General features: G+C 49.4%; 1 protein-coding gene across 1 annotated transcript in view; it reads left to right on the forward strand.

Annotated features, from left to right (window-relative positions):
• The window catches only part of CHD8 (chromodomain helicase DNA binding protein 8), a gene marked incomplete at its 3' end in the record, with an annotated part of 81136 nt that overhangs the window by 25068 nt on the left and 34794 nt on the right, over positions 1-21274 (forward strand). The window contains 5 exon segments of the mRNA XM_071732734.1: positions 1931-2074; positions 6040-6295; positions 11225-11438; positions 13204-13399; positions 13490-13657. Of these exon segments, the coding sequence (XP_071588835.1) occupies positions 1931-2074; positions 6040-6295; positions 11225-11438; positions 13204-13399; positions 13490-13657 (978 nt within the window).

The following is a 21274-nucleotide window of genomic DNA, read 5'->3' on the forward strand; positions in this document are numbered from 1 at the left end:
TGGTGGGACTTGGAGAACTTCAAAGTGGTTCCACCTCAACCAGAACCCAACTGGAAGGACCTTGGAGGGACCCTTGAGGTCGTTATGGAGTCTTGGGGTCCTCAGGAAAAGTTTGAGGCCTTCCGGGACCTTCTGGGTGGCTCCTGGTGGGATCTGGAGAACTTCAAAGTTTGTGCCTCAACCCAACGCGAGGTCCTTGGAGGTCCTGATGGGGTCCTGGGGTCTTCTGGAACCTCCTGGTTGGGTTTTGGGGTCAACTGGAGAGGTTTGGGGTCTTCTGGTTGGGTTCTGGTGGCTTCTGGTCCTCCACTCAACCCAACTGGAAGGACCTTTGAGGTCGTTATGGGGTCTTGGGGTCCTCAGGAGGGGTTTGAGGCCTTCTGGGACCTTCTGGGTGGTTCCTGGTGGGATCTGGAGAACTTCAAATTGGTTCCACCTCAACCAGAACCCAACTGGAAGGACCTCTGGAGGTCGTTATGGAGTCTTGGGGTCCTCAGGAGGAGTTTGAGGCCTTCCGGGACCTTCTGGGTGGCTCCTGGTGGGATCTGGAGAACTTCAAAGTTTGTCCCTCAAGCCAACGCGAGGTCCTTAGAGGTCGTTACGGGGTCTCGGGGTCCTTAAGAGGGGTTTGAGGCCTTCTGGGACCTTCTGGGTGGGATTTGGGGTCAACTGGAGAGGTTTGGGGTCTTCTGGTTGGGTTCTGGTGGCTTCTGGACCTCCACCCAACCCAACTGGAAGGACCTTTGAGGTCGTTATGGGGTCTTGGGGTCCTTAAGAGAGGTTTGGGGTCTTTTGGGACCTTCTGGGTGGTTCCTGGTGGGATCTGGAGAACTTCAAAGTTTGTCCCTCAAGCCAACGCGAGGTCCTTGGAGGTCGTTATGGGGTCTCGGGGTCCTTAAGAGGGGTTTGAGGCCTTCCAGGACCTTCTGGGTGGTTCCTGGTGGGATCTGGAGAACTTCAAAGTTGTTCCACCTCAAAAAAAACGTAAAATTGAGGATTTTTTGAGGTCATTATGGATTCTTGAGGACCTCAAGAGAGGCGGCGGCCATCTTGGGACCTCTTTGAGGCCTTTGGGTGGGATCTGGAGAACTTCAAAGTTGTCCCACCTCAAAAAAACCCAAAATTGAGGAATTTTTGAGGTTGTTATGGATTCTCGGGGTCCTCAAGAGAGGCGTCGGCCATCTTGGGACCTCCTGGGTGGTTCCTGGTGGGATCTGGAGAACTTCAAAGTTGTCCCGCCTCAAAAAAAACCTAAAATTGGGGATTTTTGAGGTCGTTATGGATTCTCGGGGTCCTCAAGAGAGGCGGCGGCCATCTTGGGACCTCTTGGGTGGTTCCTGGTGGGATCTGGAGAACTTCAAAGTTGTTCCACCTCAAAAAAACCCAAAATTGGGGATTTTTTGAGGTCGTTATGGAGTCTTGGGGTCCTCAAGAGAGGCGGCGGCCATCTTGGGACCTCTTTGAGGCCTTTGGGTGGGATCTGGAGAACTTCAAAGTTGTCCCACCTCAAAAAATCCCAAAACTGAGGAATTTTTGAGGTCGTTATGGATTCTTGAGGACCTCAAGAGAGGCGTCGGCCATCTTGGGACCTCTTGGTTGGCTTTGGGTGGGATCTGGAGAACTTCAAAGTGGTCCCACCTCAAAAAAACCCAAAATTGAGGAATTTTTGAGGTCGTTATGGATTCTCGGGGTCCTCAAGAGAGGCGTCGGCCATCTTGGGACCTCTTGGGTGGCTTTGGGTGGGATCTGGAGAACTTCAAAGTTGTCCCACCTCAAAAAAAACCTAAAATTGAGGAATTTTTGAGGTCGTTATGGATTCTCGGGGTCCTCGAGAGAGGCGGCGGCCATCTTGGGACCTCTTGGGTGGTTCCTGGTGGGATCTGGAGAACTTCCAAATGGCTCCACCTTGACCAATGAGGTTTCTCCTCAGGAGCACAAGGTCCTGCTGACCGGGACCCCTCTGCAGAACACGGTGGAAGAACTTTTCAGCCTCCTCCATTTTCTGGAACCTTCTCAGTTCCCCTCGGAAGCCGAATTCCTCAAGGACTTCGGGGACCTCAAGACCGAGGAGCAGGTGCGGCCATCTTGGGCGGGGCTTGGGGGGGTTTTTTGGAGGGGGTTTGGGGTCTTCTGGAGGTTCTTGGAGGTTCCTTGGGTTCCTCTTGAGGTTCTTGGAGGTTCCTTGGGGTCTTCTGGAGGTTCTTGGAGGTTTTTTTGATTCTTCTTGAGGTTTTTTGAGGTTTTTTGGGTCCCTCTTGGGATTTTTGGAGGTTTTTTGGGGTCTTCTTGAGGTTCTTGGAGGTTCCTTGGGTTCTTCTTGAGGTTTTTTGGGGTCTTCTGGAGGTTTTTTTGGTTCCTCTTGGGATTTTTGGAGGTTTTTTGGGTTCCTTTAGAGTTTTTTGAGGTTTTTTTGGGTCTTCTTGAGATTTTTGGAGGTTTTTTGGGGTCTTCTTGAGGTTTTTTTGGTTCCTTGTGGGATTTTTTGAGGCTTTTTGGGTTCCTCTTGAGATTTTCTTGGATCTTCTTGAGATTTTTGGAGGTTCCTTGGGTTCCTCTTGAGGTTTTTTGATGCTTTTTTGGTCCCTCTTGAGTTTTTTTGACTTTTTTTTGGTTTCTCTTGAGGTTTTTTGGTTCCTCTTGAGTTTTTTTGAGGTTTCTTGGGTTCTTCTTGAGATTTTTTGAGGTTCCTTGGGTTCCTCTTGGGGTTTTTTGGGTTCTTCTTGAGTTTTTTTGAGGTTTTTTGGGGTCTGCTTGAGTCTTTTTGAGGTTTTTTGGGTTTCTCTTGAGGTTCTTGGAGGTTCCTTGGGTTCCTCTTGAGTTTTTTTGAGGTTTTTTGGTTCCTTTTGATTTTTTTGGAGGTTCCTTGGGTTCCTCTTGAGGTTTTTTGGTTCCTCTTGAGTTATTTTGAGGTTTTTTGGTTCATTTTGAGTTTTTTGGAGGTTCCTTGGGTTCCTCTTGAGATTTTTTGGGTTCTTCTTGAGTTTTTTTGTCGTTTTTTGGGTTCCTCTTGAGGCTTTTTTAGGTTTCTTGGGTTCCTCTTGAGGTTTTTTGGGTCTCTCTTGGGATTTTTGGAAGTTTCTTGAGGTCTCCTTGAGATTTTTGGAGGTTTTTTGGGTTCCTCTTGAGTTTTTTGGAGGTTCCTTGGGTTCCTCTTGAGGTTTTTTTGGTTCCTCTTGGGATTTTTTGACATTTTTTGGGTTCCTCTTGGGATTTTTGGAGGTTCCTTGGGTTCCTCTTGAGGTTTTTTGGGGTCTTCTTGAGTTTTTTGATGTTTTTTGGGTTCCTCTTGAGTTTTTTTGATGTTTTTTGGGTTCCTCTTGAGTTTTTTTGATGTTTTTTGGGATCTTCTTGAGGTTTTTTGAGGTTTTTTTGGGTCTTCTTGAGGTTTTTTTGGTTCCTCTTGGGATTTTTGGAGGTTTTTTGGGTTCCTCTTAAGATTTTTGGAGGTTCCTTGGGTTCCTCTTGGGATTTTTGGAGGTTCCTTGGGTTCCTCTTGGGATTTTTGGAGGTTCCTTGGGTTCCTCTTGGGATTTTTGGAGGTTTCTTGGGTTCCTCTTGGGATTCTTGGAGGTTCCTTGGGTTCTTCTTGAGGTTTTTGGAGGTTTTTTGGGGTCTTCTTGAGATTCTTGGAGGTTTCTTGGGTTCCTCTTCCAATTTTTTAACATTTTTTGGGATCTTCTTGAGGTTTTTTGAGGTTTTTTGAGGTCTTCTTGAGATTTTTGGAGGTTCCTTGGGTTCCCCTTGAGGTTTTTTTGGTTCCTCTTGAGTTTTTTTGAGGTTTTTTGGGTCCCTCTTGAGTTTTTTTGAGGGTTTTTTGGATCTTCTTGAGATTCTTGGAGGTTCCTTGGGTTCCTCTTGAGGTTTTTTTGGATCTTCTTGAGTTTTTTTGACGTTTTTTTGGTTCCTCTTGAGGCTTTTTGAGGTTCCTTGGGTTCCTCTTGAGGTTTTTTGAGTTTTTTTGGGTTCCTCTTCAGATTTTTGACGTTTTTTGGGTTCCTCCTGAGATTTTTTGGGTCCTTCTTGAGTTTTTTGGAGGTTTCTTGGGTTCCTCTTGAGGTTTCTTGGGTCCCTCTTGAGTTTTTTTGAGGTTTTTTGGTTCCTTTTGATTTTTTTGGAGGTTCCTTGGGTTCCTCTTGGGATTTTTGGAGGTTTTTTGGGTTCCTCTTGAGGTTTTTGGAAGTTTTTTGGGGTCTTCTTGAGATTCTTGGAGGTTCTTTGGGTTCCTCTTCAGATTTTTGGACATTTTTTTGGTTCCTCTTTGGTTTTTTTGGTTCCTCTTGAGTTTTTTTGAGGTTCCTTGGGTTCCTCTTGAGTTTTTTTGGTTCCTCTTGAGTTTTTTTGAGGGTTTTTTGGGTCTTCTTGAGGTTTTTTGGTTCCTCTTGAGTTTTTTTGATGTTTTTTGGGTCCCTCTTTGGTTTTTTTGAGGTTCCTTGGGTTCCTCTTCAGATTTTTGACGTTTTTTGGGTTCCTCTTGAGGTTTTTTGGGTTCTTCTTGAGTTTTTTTGAGTTTTTTGGGTTCCTCTTCAGATTTTTGAGGTTTTTTGGGTTCTTCTTGAGGTCTTTTTCGATTTTCTTGAGATTTTTGGAGGTTCCTTGGGTTCCTCTTGGGATTTTTGGAGGTTCCTTAGGTTCCTCTTGAGGTTTTTTGGGTTCCTCTTGAGTTTTTTTGAGGTTTTTTGGGGTCTTCTTGAGTTTTTTTGAGGTTCCTTGGGTTCCTCTTCAGATTTTTGGAGGTTTTTTGGTTTCCTTTAGAGTTTTTTGAGGTTTTTTTGGGTCTTCTCGAGGTTTTTGGAGGTTTTTTGGGGTCTTCTTGATATTTCTGGAGGTTCCTTGGGTTCCTCTTGAGGTTTTTTGATGTTTTTTGGGTTCCTCTTGAGATTTTTGGAGGTTTTTTGGGTTCTTCTTGAGGTTTCTTGAGGTTTTTTGGATCTTCTTGAGATTCTTGGAGGTTCCTTGGGTTCCTCTTGAGTTTTTTTGACATTTTTTGGGTTCTTCTTGAGGTTTTTTTGGTTCCTCTTGAGTTTTTTTGAGGTTTTTTGGGGTCTCTTTGAGGTTTCTTGAGGTTTTTTTGGATCTTCTTGAGATTCTTGGAGGTTCCTTGGGTTCCTCTTGAGTTTTTTTGACATTTTTTGGGTTTTTCTTGAGGTTTTTTTGGTTCCTCTTGGGTTTTTTTGGAGGTTTTTTGGGGTCTTCTTGAGGTTTCTTGAGGTTTTTTGGGTTCCTCTTGAGTTTTTTTGACATTTTTTGGGTTCTTCTTGAGGTTTTTTTGGTTCCTCTTGAGTTTTTTTGAGGTTTTTTTGGTTCCTCTTGAGATTCTTGGAGGTTCCTTGGGTTCTTCTTGAGGTTTTTTGGTTTCTCTTGAGTTTTTTTGACGTTTTTTGGGTCCCTCTTGGGATTTTTGGAGGTTCCTTGGGTCCCTCTTCCGATTTTTTGAGGTTTTTTGGGTTCCTCTTGAGTTTTTTTGACGTTTTTTGGGTTCCTCTTGAGTTTTTTTGACGTTTTTTGGGTTCCTCTTGAGGTTTTTGGGTTCTTCTTGAGGTTTTTTGAGGTTTTTTTCGTTCCTCTTCAGATTCTTGGAGGTTCCTTGGGTTCCTCTTTGGATTTTTGGAGGTTTTTTGGGGTCTTCTTGAGTTTTTTTGACATTTTTTGGGTTCCTCTTGAGTTTTTTTGATGTTTTTTTGGTACCTCTTGAGTTTTTTTGAGGTTTTTTTGGATCTTCTTGAGATTCTTGGAGGTTCCTTGGGTTCCTCTTGAGGTTTTTTGGGGTCTTCTTGAGTTTTTTGATGTTTTTTGGGTTCCTCTTGAGTTTTTTTGACATTTTTTGGGTTCTTCTTGAGGTTTTTTTGGTTCCTCTTGAGGTTTCTTAAGGTTTTTTGGGGTCTCCTTGAGTTTTTTGGAGGTTCCTTGGGTTCCTCTTGAGTTTTTTTGGGTCCCTCTTGCCTTTTCTTGACATTTTTTGGGTTCCTCCCGAAACCTCCCGCGTTCCCTTGGCCTTTTAGGCCCTTTTTTCTCCTCAACCTTCTCCTCCTCCTCCTCCAGGTCCAGAAGCTCCAGGCCATCCTGAAGCCCATGATGCTGCGGCGCCTCAAGGAGGACGTGGAGAAGAACTTGGCCCCCAAGGAGGAGACAATCATCGAGGTGGAGTTGACCAACGTCCAAAAAAAATACTACAGGGCCATCTTGGAGAAGAACTTCAACTTCCTGGCCAAGGGGGCGGGGCACACCAACATGCCCAACCTTCTCAACACCATGATGGAGCTCCGGAAGTGCTGTAACCACCCCTACCTCATCAACGGTGAGGACTTCCGGGGGGCTTCTGGGAAAAAGGGAGGGGGTTCAGGGTCTTCTGGAGGTTCCTGGAGGTTTTTTTGGGGTTTTCTGGAGGTTCTGGGAGGTTTTTTGGGGTTTTCTGGAGGTGTTTTGGGGTCTTCTTGAGGTTTTTTGGGGTCTTCTTGAGTTTTTTTGGGGTTCTTGGAGGTTCTTTGGGGTCTTCTTGAGGTGTTTTGGGGTCTTCTTGAGGTTCTTGGAGGTTTTTTGGGTTCCTTTTCAGGTTTTTTGGGGTCTCCTTGAGGTTCTTGGAGGTTTCTTGGGTTCCTCTTGAGGTTTTTTGGGGTCTTCTTGAAGTGTTTTGAGGTTTTCTTGAGGTTCTTGGAGGTGTTTTGGGTTCTTCTTGAGGTTTTTTGGGGTCTTCTTGAGGTGTTTTGGGGTCTTCTTGAGGTTCTTGGAGGTTCCTTGGGTTCCTCTTGAGGTTTTTGGAGGTTTTTTGGGGTCTGCTTGAGGTTCTTGGAGGTTTTTTGGGGTCTTCTGGAGGAGTTTTGAGGTTTTTTGGGGTCTTCTTGAGGTTTTTGGAGGTTTTTTGAGGTCTTCTTGAGGTGTTTTGGGGTTTTTTTGAGGTTCTTGGAGGTTTCTTGGGTTCCTCTTGAGGTTCTTGGAGGTTTTTTGGGTTCTTCTTGAGGTTCTGGGAGGTTTTTTGGGGTCTTCTTGAGGTGTTTTGGGGTCTTCTTGAGGTGTTTTGGGGTCCTCTTGAGGTTCTTGGGGATTTCTTGGGTTCCTCTTGAGGTTTTTGGAGGTTTTTTGGGGTCTTCTTGAGGTTTTTTGGGGTTTTCTTGAGGTTCTTGGAGGTTTTTTGGGGTCTTCTTGGGATTCTTGGAGGTGTTTTGGGGTCTTCTTGAGGTTCTTGAGGTTTCTTGGGGTCTCCTTGAGGTTCTTGGAGGTTTTTTGGGGTCTTCTTGAGGTGCCTTGGGTTCCTCTTGAGGTTTTTTGGGGTCTTCTTGAGGTTTTTTGAGGGTTTTTGGGGTCTTTTTGAGGTTCTTGGAGGTTCCTTGGGTTCCTCTTGAGGTTTTTGGAGGTTCCTTGGATTCCTCTTGAGGTTTTTTGGGGTCTTCTTGAGGTTTTTTGAGGGTTTTTGGGGTCTTCTTCAGGTTCTTGGAGGTTCCTTGGGGTCTTCTTGAGGTGTTTTGGGGTCTTCTTGAGGTTCTGGGAGGTTTTTTGGGGTCTCCTTGAGGTTCTTGGAGGTTTTTTTGGGTTTTCTTGAGGTTCTTGGAGGTTTTTTGGGGTCTTCTTGAGGTTTTTTGGGGTTCTTGGAGGTTTCTTGGGTTCTTCTTGAGGTTTTTTGGGGTCTTCTTGAGGTGTTTTGGGGCCTTCTGGAGGTTCTTGGAGGTTTCTTGGGGTTCTTGGAGGTTTCTTAGGTTCCTCTTGAGGTTTTTTGGGGTCTTCTGGAGGTGTTTTGGGGTCTTCTTGAGGTTTTTTGGGGTCTTCTTGAGGTGTTTTGGGGTTCTTGGAGGTTCTTTGGGGTCTTCTTGAGGTTTTTTTGGGTCTGCTTGAGGTTTTTGGAGGTTTTTTGGGGTCTTCTTGAGGTGTTTTGAGGTTTTCTTGAGGTTCTTGGAGGTTTTTTGGGGTCTTCTTGAGGTGTTTTGGGGTCTTCTTGAAGTTCTTGGAGTTTCCTTGGGTTCCTCTTGAGGTTTTTTGGGGTCTTCTTGAGGTTCTTGGAGGTTTTTTGGGGTCTTCTGGAGGTTTTTTTGGGGTTTTCTGGAGGTTTTTGGAGGTTCCTTGGGTTTCTCTTGAGGTTTTTGGAGGTTCTTTGGGTTCCTCTTGAGGTTCTTTGGGGTCTTCTTGAGGTTCTTGGAGGTTTCTTGGGGTCTTCTTGAGGTTCTGGGAGGTTTTTTGGGGTCTCCTTGAGATTTTTGGAGGTGTTTTCGGGTCTTCTTGAGGTCTTTTGGGGTTTTCTGGAGGTTCTGGGAGGTTTTTTGGGGTCTTCTTGGGGTGTTTTGGGGTTTTCTGGAGGTTCTTGGAGGTTCCTTGGGTTCCTCTTGAGGTTTTTGGAGGTTCCTTGGGGTCTTCTTGAGGTTCTTGGAGGTGTTTTGGGATCTCCTTGAGGTTCTTGGAGGTTTTTTGGGGTCTTCTTGAGGTGTTTTGGGGTCTTCTTGAGGTTCTTGGAGGTTTTTTGGGTTCCTTTTCAGGTTTTTTGGGGTCTTCTTGAGGTTCTTGGAGGTTCCTTGGGTTCCTCTTGAGGTTCTCGGAGGTTTTTTGGGGTCTTCTTGAGGTGTTTTGGGGTCTTCTTGAGGTTCTTGGAGGTTCCTTGGGTTCCTCTTGAGGTTTTTTGGGGTCTGCTTGAGGTTTTTTGAGATTCTTGGAGGTTTTTTGGGGTCTTCTGGAGGTTTTTTGGGGTCTTCTTGAGGTTTTTGGAGGTTCCTTGGGTTCCTCTTGAGGTTTTTGGAGGTTCTTTGGGTTCTTCTTGAGGTTTTTTGGGGTCTTCTTGAAGTTATTTGGGGTCTCCTTGAGGTTCTTCGAGGTTTTTTGGGGTCTTTTTGAGGTTTTTGGAGATTCCTTGGGTTTCTCTTGAGGTTTTTGGAGGTTTTTTGGGGTCTTCTTGAGGTTTTTTGGGGTCTTCTGGAGGTTCTTGGAGGTTCCTTGGGTTCCTCTTGAGGTTTTTTTTTGTTTTCTTGAGGTTTTTGGAGGTTTTTTGGGGTCTTCTTGAGGTTTTTTGAGGTTTCTTGGGTTCCTCTTGAGGTTTTTGGAGGTTTTTTGAGGTTCTTGGAGGTTCCTTGGGGTCTTCTTGTGGTGTTTTGGGGTCTTCTGGAGGTTCTGGGAGGTTCCTTGGGTTCCTCTTGAGGTTTTTGGAGGTTCTTTGGGTTCTTCTTGAGGTTTTTTGGGGTCTGCTTGAGGTTCTTGGAGGTTTTTTTTGGGGTTTTCTGGAGGTTTTTGGAGGTTTTTTGGGGTCTGCTTGAGGTTTTTTGGGTTCTTCTTGAGGTTTTTTGGGGTTCTTGGAGGTTTTTTGGGGTCTTCTTGAGGTTCTTGGAGGTTCTTTGGGGTCTTCTTGAGGTCCCTTGGGTTCCTCTTGAGGTTTTTTGGGGTCTTCTTGAGGTTTTTTGAGGGTTTTTGGGGTCTTTTTGAGGTTCTGGGAGGTTCCTTGGGTTCCTCTTGAGGTTCTTGGAGGTTTCTTTGGGTTTTCTTGAGGTTCTTGGAGGTTCCTTGGGTTTCTCTTGAGGTGTTTTGGGGTCTTCTTGAGGTTCTTGGAGGTTCCTTGGGTTTCTCTTGAGGTTTTTGGAGGTTCTTTGGGTTCCTCTTGAGGTTCTTGAGGTTTTTTGGGTTCTTCTTGAGGTTTTTTGAGGTTTTTTTGGGTCTTCTTGAGGTTTTTTGGGTTCTTCTTGAGGTTCTTGGAGGTTCCTTGGGTTCCTCTTGAGGTTCTTTGAGGTTTTTTGGGGTCTTCTTCAGGTTTTTTGGGTTCTTCTTGAGGTGTTTTGAGGTCTTCTGGAGGTTCTTGGAGGTTTTTTGGGGTCTTCTTGAGGTGTTTTGAGGTTTTTTGGGGTCTCCTTGAGGTTCTTGGAGGTTCTTTGGGGTCTTCTTGAGGTGTTTTGGGGTCTTCTTGAGGTTCTTGGAGGTTCCTTGGGTTTCTCTTGAGGTTTTTGGAGGTTCTTTGGGTTCCTCTTGAGGTTCTTTGGGGTCTTCTTGACGTTCTGGGAGGTTCCTTGGGGTCTTCTGGAGGAGTTTTGAGGTTTTTTGGGGTCTTCTTGAGGTTCTTGGAGGTTTTTTGGGGTCTTCTTGAGGTGATTTGGGGTCTCCTTGAGGTTCTTGGAGGTTTTTTTGGGTTTTCTTGAGGTTTTTTGAGGTTTTTTGGGGTCTTCTTGAGGTGTTTTGGGGTCTCCTTGAGGTTCTTGGAGGTGTTTTGGGGTCTTCTTGAGGCTCTTGAGGTTTTTTGGGGTTTTCTTGAGGTGTTTTGGGGTCTCCTTGAGGTGTTTTGGGGTCTTCTTGAGGTTTTTGGAGGTTCCTTGGGGTCTTCTTGGGATTCTTGGAGGTTTTTTGGGGTCTTCTTGAGGTTCTTGGAGGTTTTTTGGGGTCTTCTTGAGGTGTTTTGGGGTCTTCTTGAGGTTCTTGGAGGTTTTTTGGGTTCCTCTTGAGGTTTTTTAAGGTTTTTTGAGGTTCTTGGAGGTTTTTTGGGGTCTTCTTGAGGTTCTTGGAGGTGTTTTGGGGTCTTCTTGAGGTTTTTTGAGGTTTTTTTGGGTTTTCTTGAGGTCTTCTTGAGGTGTTTTGGGGTTTTCTTGAGGTTCTTGGAGGGTTTTTTGGGTTTTCTTGAGGTGTTTTGGGGTCTTCTTGAGGTTTTTGGAGGTTCCTTGGGGTCTCCTTGAGGTTCTTGGAGGTTCTTTGAGGTCTTCTTGAGGTTTTTAGAGGTGTTTTGGGGTCTTCTTGAGGTTTTTTGGGGTCTTCTTGAGTTTTTTGGGGGTTCTTGGAGGTTTTTTGGGGTCTTCTTGAGGTGTTTTGGGGTCTCCTTGAGGTTCTTGGAGGTTTTTTGGGGTCTTCTGGAGGTTTTTTGGGGTCTCCTTGAGGTTCTTGGAGGTTCCTTGGGTTCCTCTTGAGGTTCTGGAGGTTTTTTGGGGTCTCCTTGAGGTTTTTAGAGGTTTTTTGAGGTTCTTGGAGGGTTTTTTGCGTCTTCTTGAGGTGTTTGGGGTCTTCTGGAGGTTCTTGGAGGTTTTTTTGGGTCTTCTGGAGGTTTTTGGAGGTGTTTTGAGGTTTCTTGGGGTCTTCTTGAGGTTTTTGGAGGTGTTTTGGGGTCTCCTTGAGGTTCTTGGAGGTTCCTTGGGTTCCTCTTGAGGTTTTTTGGGGTTTCCTTGCTCTTTTTGGAGGTTTCTTGGCGTTTTTTTTTGCTTCTCCTCGAGGTCCTTGGAGGTTTTTTGGGGTCCTCTTGCCCTTCCTCCATCTTGGACCCTCCTCCCTCCCCCTTTTCCAGGTGCTGAGGAGAAGATCCTGGCGGAATTCCGGGATTCCTGTCCCCACCAGGTCCCCCCCGACTTCCACCTCCAGGCCATGGTCCGCTCGGCGGGAAAACTGGTCCTGATCGACAAGCTCCTCCCCAAGCTCAAGGCCGGGGGCCACAAGGTCCTCATCTTCTCCCAGATGGTCCGGTGTCTCGACATCTTGGAGGATTATCTCATCCAGAAGAGGTGGGAGGGGCCTGGAAGGCTTGGAAGGACCTCCAGGTTCTCCAAGGTTGAGCTGGAGGTGGTTGAGGGACCTGGGAAGGGTTGGAAGGACCTCAAGGTTCTCCAAAGTTGGTTGAGGGACCTTGAGGTTCTCCAACGTTGACCTCGAGGTTCTCCAAGGTTGACCTCGAGGTGGTTGAGGGACCTTGGAAGGGTTTGAGGGACCTTGAGGTTCCTCAACGTTGACCTCGAGGTTCTCCAAGGTTCTCCAAAGTTGGTTGAGGGACCTCAAGGTTCTCCAGAGTTGATCTTGAGGTGGTTGAGGGACCTTGGAAGGGTTTGGGGTGGAGCTTGAGGTGGTTGAGGGACCTCAAGGTTCTCCCAAGTTGACCAAAGTTGGTTGGAGGACCTTGAGGTTCCTCAACGTTGACTTTGAGGTTCTCCAAGGTTGACCTCGAGGTGGTTGAGGGACCTTGGAAGGGTTGGAAGGACCTCAAGGTTCTCCAGAGTTGACTTTGAAGTGGTTGGAGGACCTTGAGGTTCCTCAACGTTGACTTTGAGGTTCTCCAAGGTTGACCTCAAGGTGGTTGAGGGACCTTGGAAGGGTTTGAGGGACCTTGAGGTTCTTCAAGGTTGACCTCAAGGTTCTCCATGGTTGATCTTGAGATGGTTGAGGGACCTTGGAAGGGTTGGAAGGATCTCAAGGTTCTCCAAAGTTGACTTTGAAGTGGTTGGAGGACCTTGAGGTTCTCCAACGTTGATCTTGAGGTGGTTGAGGGACCTTGGAAGGGTTTGGGGTGGAGCTTGAGGTGGTTGAGGGACCTCAAGGTTCTCCAACGTTGACCTTGAGGTTCTCCAAGGTTGACTCTGAGGTGGTTGAGGGACCTTTGGAAGGGTTTGAGGGCCCTTGAGGTTCTCCAGAGTTGACCTTGAGGTTCTCCAAGGTTCTCCAAAGGTGGTTGAGGGCCCTCAAGGTTCTCCATGGTTGACCTCGAGGTGGTTGAGGGACCTTGGAAGGGTTTGGGGTGGAGCTTGAGGTGGTTGAGGGCCCTTGAGGTTCCTCAACGTTGACCTCAAGGTTCTCCATGGTTGACTTTGAGGTCATTGAGGGACCTCAAGGTTCTCCAAAGTTGACCAAAGTTGGTTGAGGGACCTTGAGGTTCCTCAACGTTGACTTTGAGGTTCTCCAAGGTTGACCTGGAGGTGGTTGAGGGACCTTGGAAGGGTTGGAAGGACCTCAAGGTTCTCCAGAGTTGACCAAAGTTGGTTGGAGGACCTTGAGGTTCCTCAACGTTGACCTTGAGGTTCTCCAAAGGTGGTTGAGGGACTTCAAGGTTCTCCAGCGTTGACCTTGAGGTGGTTGAGGGACCTTGGAAGGGCTTGAGGGACCTTGAGGTTCTCCAAGGTTGACCTTGAGGCTCTTTGAGGTTCTTCAAAGTTGGTTGAGGGACCTCAAGGTTCTCCAAGGTTGACCTGGAGGTGGTTGAGGGATCTTGGAGGGGTTTGGGGTGGAGCTTGAGGTGGTTGAGGGACCTTGAGGTTCTCCAAGGTCGACCTCAAGGTTCTCCATGGTTGACTTTGAGGTCTTTGAGGGCCCTCAAGGTTCTCCAAGGTCGACCTCAAGGTTCTCCATGGTTGACCTCGAGGTGGTCGAGCGACCTCAGAAGCCTTTGAGGCCCTCGAGTCTCTCGTTTCTCCTCACCCCCCTCCTGGTTGACCCGGCCCCTCCCTCCCCTCCCCCTATTGACCCCTCCCCCTTTTTGGCCCCTCCCCCTTTTTTTCCCAGGTACCTCTACGAGCGCATCGACGGGCGGGTCCGGGGCAACCTCCGCCAGGCGGCCATCGACCGCTTCAGCAAGGCCGACTCCGACCGCTTCGTCTTCCTCCTCTGCACCCGGGCGGGGGGGTTGGGCATCAACCTGACGGCCGCCGACACCTGCATCATCTTCGACTCCGATTGGAACCCCCAGAACGACCTCCAGGTCCCGCCCCCTCCCTTAGCCCCGCCCCCTTTGCTTCCCCTTCCCTTTTTTCCCGCCGTTTCGAGCGGTTTCTTCCGCCTCCTCCCTCAGGCCCAGGCTCGGTGCCACCGGATTGGGCAGAGCAAAGCGGTGAAGGTTTATAGGTTGATCACCCGGAACTCCTACGAGAGGGAGATGTTCGACAAGGCCAGCCTCAAGTTGGGCCTGGACAAGGCCGTCCTCCAATCCATGAGCGGCCGGGAGGGCAACATCGCCGGGGTGAGGAGGGAGGAGCCGAAAAATGGGGGTGGGGTGGAGATTGAGGCAAAAAAATGGGGTTGGAAGAGGTTGGAAGGGGTTGGGTTGGGTTTGAAGAGGTTGGGATGGAGCTTGACCAAAAAAAATGGGGTTGGAAGAGGTTGGGTTGAGGTTTGAGGAGGTTGGAAGGGGTTGGGTTGGGTTTCAAGAGGTTGGGATGGAGCTTGACCAAAAAAAATGGGGTTGGAAGAGGTTGAGATGGGTTCAAAGAGGTTGGGTTGGGTTGGGTTGGGTTTGGAAGAGGTTGGGTTGGGGTTGGAAGAGGTTGGGGTGGAGATTGACCAAGAAAGTTGGGCTTGGAAGAAGTTTGGTTGCGTTTGGAAGAGGTTGGAAGGAGTTGGAAGAGGTTGGGTTGGGTTTGAAGAGGTTGGGTTGAGGTTGGAAGAGGATGGAAGAGGTTGGAAGGGGTTGGGTTGGGGTTGGAAGAGGTTGGAAGAGGTTGGAAGGGGTTGGGATGGAGATTGACCAAAAAAAATGGGGTTTGAAGAAGTTGGAAGGGGTTGGGTTGGGTTTGAAGAGTTTGGTGTGGAGATTGGCCAAAAAAGTTGGGTTTGGAAGAGGTTGGGTTGGGTCTGGAAGAGGTTGGAAGAGGTTGGGATGGAGATTGGCCAAGAAAGTTGGGTTTGGAAGAGGTTGGGTTGGGTTGGAAGAGGTTGGAAGGGGTTGGGTTGAAGTTGGAAGAGGTTGGGTTGGGTTTGGAGAGGTTGGGTTGAGGTTTGAAGAGGTTGGGTTGGGTCTGGAAGAGGTTGGGTTGGGTTTGGAGAGGTTGGGGTGGGATTGGAAGAGGTTGGAGGAGGTTGGGTTGAGGTTGGAAGAGGTTGGAAGGGGTTGGGTTGAGGTTGGGATGGGTTGGAAGAGGTTGGGTTGGAGATTGGAAGAGGTTGGGTTGGGTTTGGAAGAGGTTGGGTTGGGTTGGAAGGGGTTGGAGGAGGTTGGGTTGAGGTTGGAAGAGGTTGGGATGGGTTTGGAAGGGGTTGGGTTGGGTTTGGAAGAGGTTGGAAGGGGTCGGGTTGAGGTTGGAAGAGGTTGGGTTGGGTTGGAAGAGGTTGGGATGGAGGTCGACCAAAAAAAATGGGTTTGAAGAGGTTGGGTTGGGTTTGGAAGAGGTTGGGTTGAGGTTTGAGGAGGTTGGAAGGGGTTGGGTTGAGGATGGAAGAGGTTGGGTTGAAGTTGGAAGAGGCTGGGTTGAGGTTGGAAGAGGTTGGGTTGGGTTTGGAAGGGGTTGGGTTGGGTTTGGAAGAGGTTGGGGTGGGTTTGGAAGAAGTTGGGTTGAGGTTGGAAGAGGTTGGGTTGGGTTTGGAGGGGGTTGGCTTGGGTTTGGAAGAGGTTGGAGGAGGTTGGGTTGGGTTTGAAAAGGTTGGAAGAGGTTGGATTGGGTTGGGAAGAGGTTGGAAGGGGTTGGGTTGAGGTTGGAAGAGGTTGGGTTGGGTTTGGAAGAGGTTGGGGTGGGTTTGAAGACGTTGGGATGAGTTTGGAAGAGGTTGGGATGGAGATTGGCCAAAAAAAATGGGGTTGGAAGAGGTTGGAAGGGGTTGGGTTGAGGTTGGAAGAGGTTGGGATGGAGGTCGACCAAAAAAAATGGGGTTTGAAGAGGTTGGGTTGAGGTTTGAGGAGGTTGGAAGGGGTTGGGTTGAGGATGGAAGGGGTTGGGTTGGGTTTGGAAGGGGTTGGGTTGAGGTTGGAAGGGGTTGGGTTGAGGTTGGAAGAGGTTGGGTTGGGTTTGGAAGGGGTTGGGTTGAGGTTGGAAGAGGTTGGGTTGGGTTGGAAGAGGTTGGGTTGGGTTGGGAAGAGGTTGGAAGGGGTTGGGTTGAGGTTGGAAGGAGTTGGGTTGGGTTTGGAAGAGGTTGGGTTGAGGTTGGAAGGGGTTGGGTTGAGGTTGGAAGAGGTTGGGTTGGGTTTGGAAGGGGTTGGGTTGAGGTTGGAAGAGGTTGGGTTGGGTTGGAAGAGGTTGGGTTGGGTTGGAAGAGGTTGGGTTGAGGTTGGAAGGGGTTGGGTTGGGTCTGGAAGAGGTTGGGTTGAGGTTGGAAGGGGTTGGGTTGAGGTTGGAAGAGGTTGGGTTGGGTTTGGAAGAGGTGTTGGACAAGGCCAGCCTCAAGTTGGGCCTGGACAAGGCCGTCCTCCAATCCATGAGCGGCCGGGAGGGCAACATCGCCGGGGTGAGGAGGGGGGAGGGGGGGGAGCCGAAAAATGGGGGTGGGGTGGAGATTGAGGCAAAAAAAATGGGGTTGGAAGAGGTTGGGTTGGGTTTGGAAGAGGTTGGGTTGGGTTTGAAGACGTTGGGATGAGTTTGGAAGAGGTTGGGTTGAGTTGGAAGAGGTTGGAAGGGGTTGGGTTGAGGTTGGAAGAGGTTGGGATGGGTTTGGAAGGGGTTGGGTTGGGGTTGGAAGAGGTTGGGTTGGGTTTGAAGAGGTTGGGATGAGTTTGGAAGAGGTTGGGTTGAGGTTTGAAGAGGTTGGGATGGAGCTTGACCAAAAAAATTGGGTTTGGAAGAGGTTGGAAGGGGTTGGAAAGGGTTTGGAAGAGGTTGGGTTGGATTTGGAAGAGGTTGGGTTGGGTTGGAACAGGTTGGAAGGGGTTGGGTTGAGGTTGGAAGAGGTTGAGTTGGGTTGGAAGAGGTTGGGATGGAGGTCAACCAAAAAAAATGGGTTTGGAAGAGGTTGGGTTGGGTTTGAAGAAGTTGGAAGAGGTTGGGTTGAGGTTGGGATGGAGATTGACCAAAAAAAATGGGATTGGAGGAAGTTGAGGTGGGATTGGAAGAGGTTGGAAGGGGTTGGAAGAGGTTGGGATGGAGGTCGACCAAAAAAAAATGGGGTTGGAAGAGGTTGGGTTGGGTTTGGAAGAGGTTGGGATGGAGCTTGACCAAAAAAAATGGGGTTGGAAGAGGTTGGAAGGGGTTGGGTTGAGGTTGGGTTGGGTCTGGAAGAGGTTGAGTTGGGTTTGAAGAGGTTGGGATGGAGCTTGACCAAAAAAAATGGGGTTGGAAGAGGTTGGAAGGGGTTGGGTTGAGGTTGGGTTGGGTCTGGAAGAGGTTGAGTTGGGTTTGAAGACGTTGGGATGAGTTTGGAAGAGGTTGGGTTGAGTTGGAAGAGGTTGGGTTGAGGTTGGAAGAGGTTGGAAGGAGTTGGGTTGAAGTTTGAAGAGGTTGGGTTGGGTCTGGAAGAGGTCGGGATGAAGTTTGACCAAAAAAAATGGGGTTGGAAGAGGTTGGGTTGGGTTTGGAAGAGGTTGGGTTGGGTTTGAAGACCTTGGGATGAGTTTGGAAGAGGTTGGGTTGAAGTTTAAAGAGGTTGGGTTGGATTGGAAGAGGTTGGGTTGGGGTTGGAAGAGGTTGGGTTGAGGTTGGAAGAGGTTGGGTTGGGTTTGGAAGAGGTGTTGGACAAGGCCAGCCTCAAGTTGGGCCTGGACAAGGCCGTCCTCCAATCCATGAGCGGCCGGGAGGGCAACATCGCCGGGGTGAGGGGGGGGGAGGGGCTTTGGGGGGGTGGGGGAGCCAGAAAATGGGGTTGGAGGAGGTTGGGGTGGAGATTGGCCAAAAAAAAATGCGGTTGGAAGAGGTTGGAAGGGGTTGGGTTGAGGTTGGAAGGGGTTGGGTTGGGTCTGGAAGAGGTTGGGTTGGGTTTGAAGACGTTGGGATGAGTTTGGAAGAGGTTGGGTTGAGGCTTGAAGAGGTTGGGTTGGGTTTGGAAGAGGTTGGAAGGGGTTGGGTTGGGTTGGGTTTGGAAGAGGTTGAGTTGGGTTTGGAAGAGGTTGGAAGGGGTTGGGTTGGGGTTGGAAGGGGTTGGGTTGAGGTTGGAAGAGGTTGGGTTGAGGTTTGAAGAGGTTGGAAGGGGTTGGAAAGGGTTTGGAAGAGGTTGGGTTGGGTCTGGAAGAGGTTGGGTTGGGTTGGGTTTGGAAGAGGTTGGAAGAGGTTGGGTTGAGGTTGGAAGAGGTTGGGTTGAGGTTGGAAGGAGTTGGGTTGGGTTTGAAGAGGTTGGGTTGGGTTTGAAGAGGTTGGAAGAGGTTGGGTTGAGGTTGGAAGAGGTTGGGTTGAGGTTGGAAGAGGTTGGGTTGGGTTGGAAGGGGTTGGGTTGGAAGAGGTTGGGTTGGGTTTGGAGAGGTTGGGATGGGGTTGGGTTGAGGTTGGAAGGAGTTGGGTTGGGTTTGGAAGAGGTTGGGTTGGGTTTGGAAGAGGTTGGGTTGGGTTTGGAAGAGGTGTTGGACAAGGGCAGCCTCAAGTTGGGCCTGGACAAGGCCGTCCTCCAATCCATGAGCGGCCGGGAGGGCAACATCGCCGGGGTGAGGAGGGGGGAGGGGCTTTGGGGGGGTGGGGGACCCAAAAAATGGGGGTGGGGTGGAGATTGAGGAAAAAAAATGGGGTTGGAAGAGGTTGGGTTGGGGTTGGAAGAGGTTGGAAGGGGTTGGGTTGAGGTTGGAAGAGGTTGGGATGGAGGTCGACCAAAAAAAATGGGTTTGGAAGAGGTTGGGTTGGGTTTGAAGAAGTTGGAAGAGGTTGGGTTGGGTCTGGAAGAGGTTGGAAGGGGTTGGGTTGAGGTTGGAAGGAGTTGGGTTGAGTTGGAAGAGGTTGGGATGGGGTTGGAAGAGGTTGGGTTGAGTTGGAAGAGGTTGGGTTGAGGTTGGAAGAGGTTGGGTTGAGTTGGAAGAGGTTGGAAGGGGTTGGGTTGAGGTTGGAAGAGGTTGGGTTGGAGATTGGCCAAAAAAATTGGGTTTGGAAGAGGTTGGAAGGGGTTGGAAAGGGTTTGGAAGACGTTGGGTTGGATTTGGAAGAGGTTGGGTTGGGTTGGAAGAGGTTGGAAGAGGTTGGGTTGAGGTTGGGTTGGGTTTGGAAGAGGTGTTGGACAAGGCCAGCCTCAAGTTGGGCCTGGACAAGGCCGTCCTCCAATCCATGAGCGGCCGGGAGGGCAACATCGCCGGGGTGAGGAGGGGGGAGGGGCTTTGGGGGGGTGGGGGACCCAAAAAATGGGGTTGGAGGAGGTTGGGGTGGAGATTGACCAAAAAAGTTGGGTTTGGAAGAGGTTGGAAGGGGTTGGGTTGAGGTTCGAAGAGGTTGGGTTGGGTTTGGAAGAGGTTGGGGTGGAGATTGGCCAAAAAAGTTGGGGTTGGAAGAGGTTGGGTTGGGTTGGAAGAGGTTGGAAGGGGTTGGGTTGAGGTTGGAAGGGGTTGGGATGGGGTTGGAAGGGGTTGGGTTGGGTTTGGAAGAGGTTGGAGGAGGTTGGGTTGGGTTGGAAGAGGTTGGGATGGGTTTGGAAGGGGTTGGGTTGGGTTTGGAAGAGGTTGGGTTGGGTTTGGAAGAGGTTGGGATGGAGATTGGCCAAAAAAGTTGGGTTTGGAAGAGGTTGGGTTGGGTTTGGAAGAGGTTGGAAGGAGTTGGGTTGGGTCTGGAAGAGGTTGGGTTGAGGTTGGAAGAGGTTGGGATGGAGATTGGCCAAAAAAGTTGGGTTTGGAAGGGGTTGGGTTGGGTCTGGAAGAGGTTGGAAGGGGTTGGGTTGAGGTTGGAAGGGGTTGGGTTGGGTTGGAAGAGGTTGGAAGGGGTTGGGTTGAGGTTGGAAGGAGTTGGGTTGGGTTGGAAGAGGTTGGGATGGAGATTGGCCAAAAAAAATGGGGTTGGAAGAGGTTGGAAGGGGTTGGGTTGAGGTTGGAAGAGGTTGGGATGAGGTTGGAAGAGGTTGGGATGGAGGTCGACCAAAAAAAAATGGGGTTGGAAGAGGTTGGGTTGAGGTTTGAGGAGGTTGGAAGGGGTTGGGTTGAGGTTGGAAGAGGTTGGGTTGGGTTGGAAGAGGTTGGAAGGGGTTGGGTTGAGGTTGGGTTGGGTTTGGAAGAGGTGTTGGACAAGGCCAGCCTCAAGTTGGGCCTGGACAAGGCCGTCCTCCAATCCATGAGCGGCCGGGAGGGCAACATCGCCGGGGTGAGGAGGGGGGAGCCAAAAGATGGGGGTGGGGTGGAGGTTGAGGCAAAAAAATGGGGTTGGAAGAGGTTGGGTTGGGTTTGGAAGAGGTTTGAAGAGGTTGGGTTGAGGTTGGAAGAGGTTGGGATGGAGGTCGACCAAAAAAAATGGGGTTGGAAGAGGTAGGAAGGGGTTTGGAAGAGGTTGGAAGGGGTTGGGTTGGGTTGGAAGAGGTTGGGATGGAGATTGGCCAAGAAAGTTGGGTTTAGAAGAGGTTGGGTTGAGTTTGGAAGAGGTTGGGTTGGGTTTGGAAGAGGTTGGGATGGGGTTGGAAGAGGTTGGAAGGGGTTGGGTTGGGTTTGGAAGAGGTTGGGTTGAGGTTGGAAGAAGTTGGGTTGGGTTGGAAGAGGTTGGGATGGAGATTGGCCAAAAAAATGGGGTTGGAAGAGGTTGGAAGGGGTTGGGTTGAGGTTTGAAGAGGTTGGGTTGGGTTTGGAAGAGGTTGGGTTGGGTTGGAAGAGGTTGGAAGGGGTTGAGTTGAGGTTGGAAGGGGTTGGGTTGGGTTTGAAGAGGTTGAGTTGGGTTTGGAAGAGGTTGGGTTGGGTTTGGAAGATGTTGGAAGGGGTTGGGTTGAGGTTGGAAGAGGTTGGGATGGGTTTGGAAGAAGTTGGGTTGGGGTTGGAAGAGGTTGGAAGGGGTTGAGTTGAGGTTGGAAGAGGTTGGGAGGGAGATTGGCCAAAAAAGTTGGGTTTGGAAGAGGTTGGGTTGGGTTTGGAAGAGGTTGAGTTGGGTTTGAAGAGGTTGGGTTGAGGTTGGAAGAGGTTGGGTTGGGTTTGGAAAGGGTTGGAAGGGGTTAGGTTGGGTTTGGAAGAGGTTGGAAGGGGTTGGAAGGGGTTGGGTTGGGTTTGAAGAGGTTGGGATGGAGGTCGACCAAAAAAAATGGGGTTTGAAGAGGTTGGGTTGGTTTGGAAGAGGTTGGGTTGAGGTTGGAAGAGGTTGGGTTGGGGTAGGGTTGAGGTTGGAAGAGGTTGGGATGAGTTTGGAAGAGGTTGGGTTGAGTTGGAAGAGGTTGGAAGGGGTTGGGTTGAGGTTGGAAGAGGTTGGGTTGGGTTTGGAAGAGGTTGGGATGGGTTTGGAGAGGTTGGAAGGGGTTGGGTTGGGTTTGGAAGAGGTTGGGTTGAGGTTGGAAGAGGTTGGGATGGGGTTGGAAGAGGTTGGAAGGGGTTGGGTTGGGTTTGAAGAGGTTGGGATGGAGGTCGACCAAAAAAAGTGGGGTTGGAGGAGGTTGGGTTGGGGTTGAAGTAGTTGGAAGAGGTTGGGTTGGGTCTGGAAGAGGTTGGAAGGGGTTGGGATGGAGATTGGCCAAAAAAAAGGGTTTGGAAGAGGTTGGGTTGGGTCTGGAAGAGGTTGGAAGGAGTTGGGTTGAGGTTGGAAGAGGTTGGGTTGGGTTTGGAAGGGGTTGGGTTGGGTTGGAAGAGGTTGGAAGGGGTTGGGTTGAGGTTTGAAGAGGTTGGGTTGGGTTGGAAGGGGTTGGGTTGAGGTTGGAAGAGGTTGGGTTGGGTCTGGAAGAGGTTGGGTTGGGTCTGGAAGAGGTTGGAAGGGGTTGGGTTGAGGTTGGAAGAGGTTGGAAAGGGTTTGGAAGATGTTGGGTTGGGTTTGGAAGAGGTTGGAGGAGGTTGGGTTGGGTTTGGAAGGGG

This window comes from Heliangelus exortis, unplaced genomic scaffold (genome assembly GCF_036169615.1).
Source record: "Heliangelus exortis unplaced genomic scaffold, bHelExo1.hap1 Scaffold_71, whole genome shotgun sequence".
NCBI lineage: Eukaryota > Metazoa > Chordata > Aves > Apodiformes > Trochilidae > Heliangelus > Heliangelus exortis.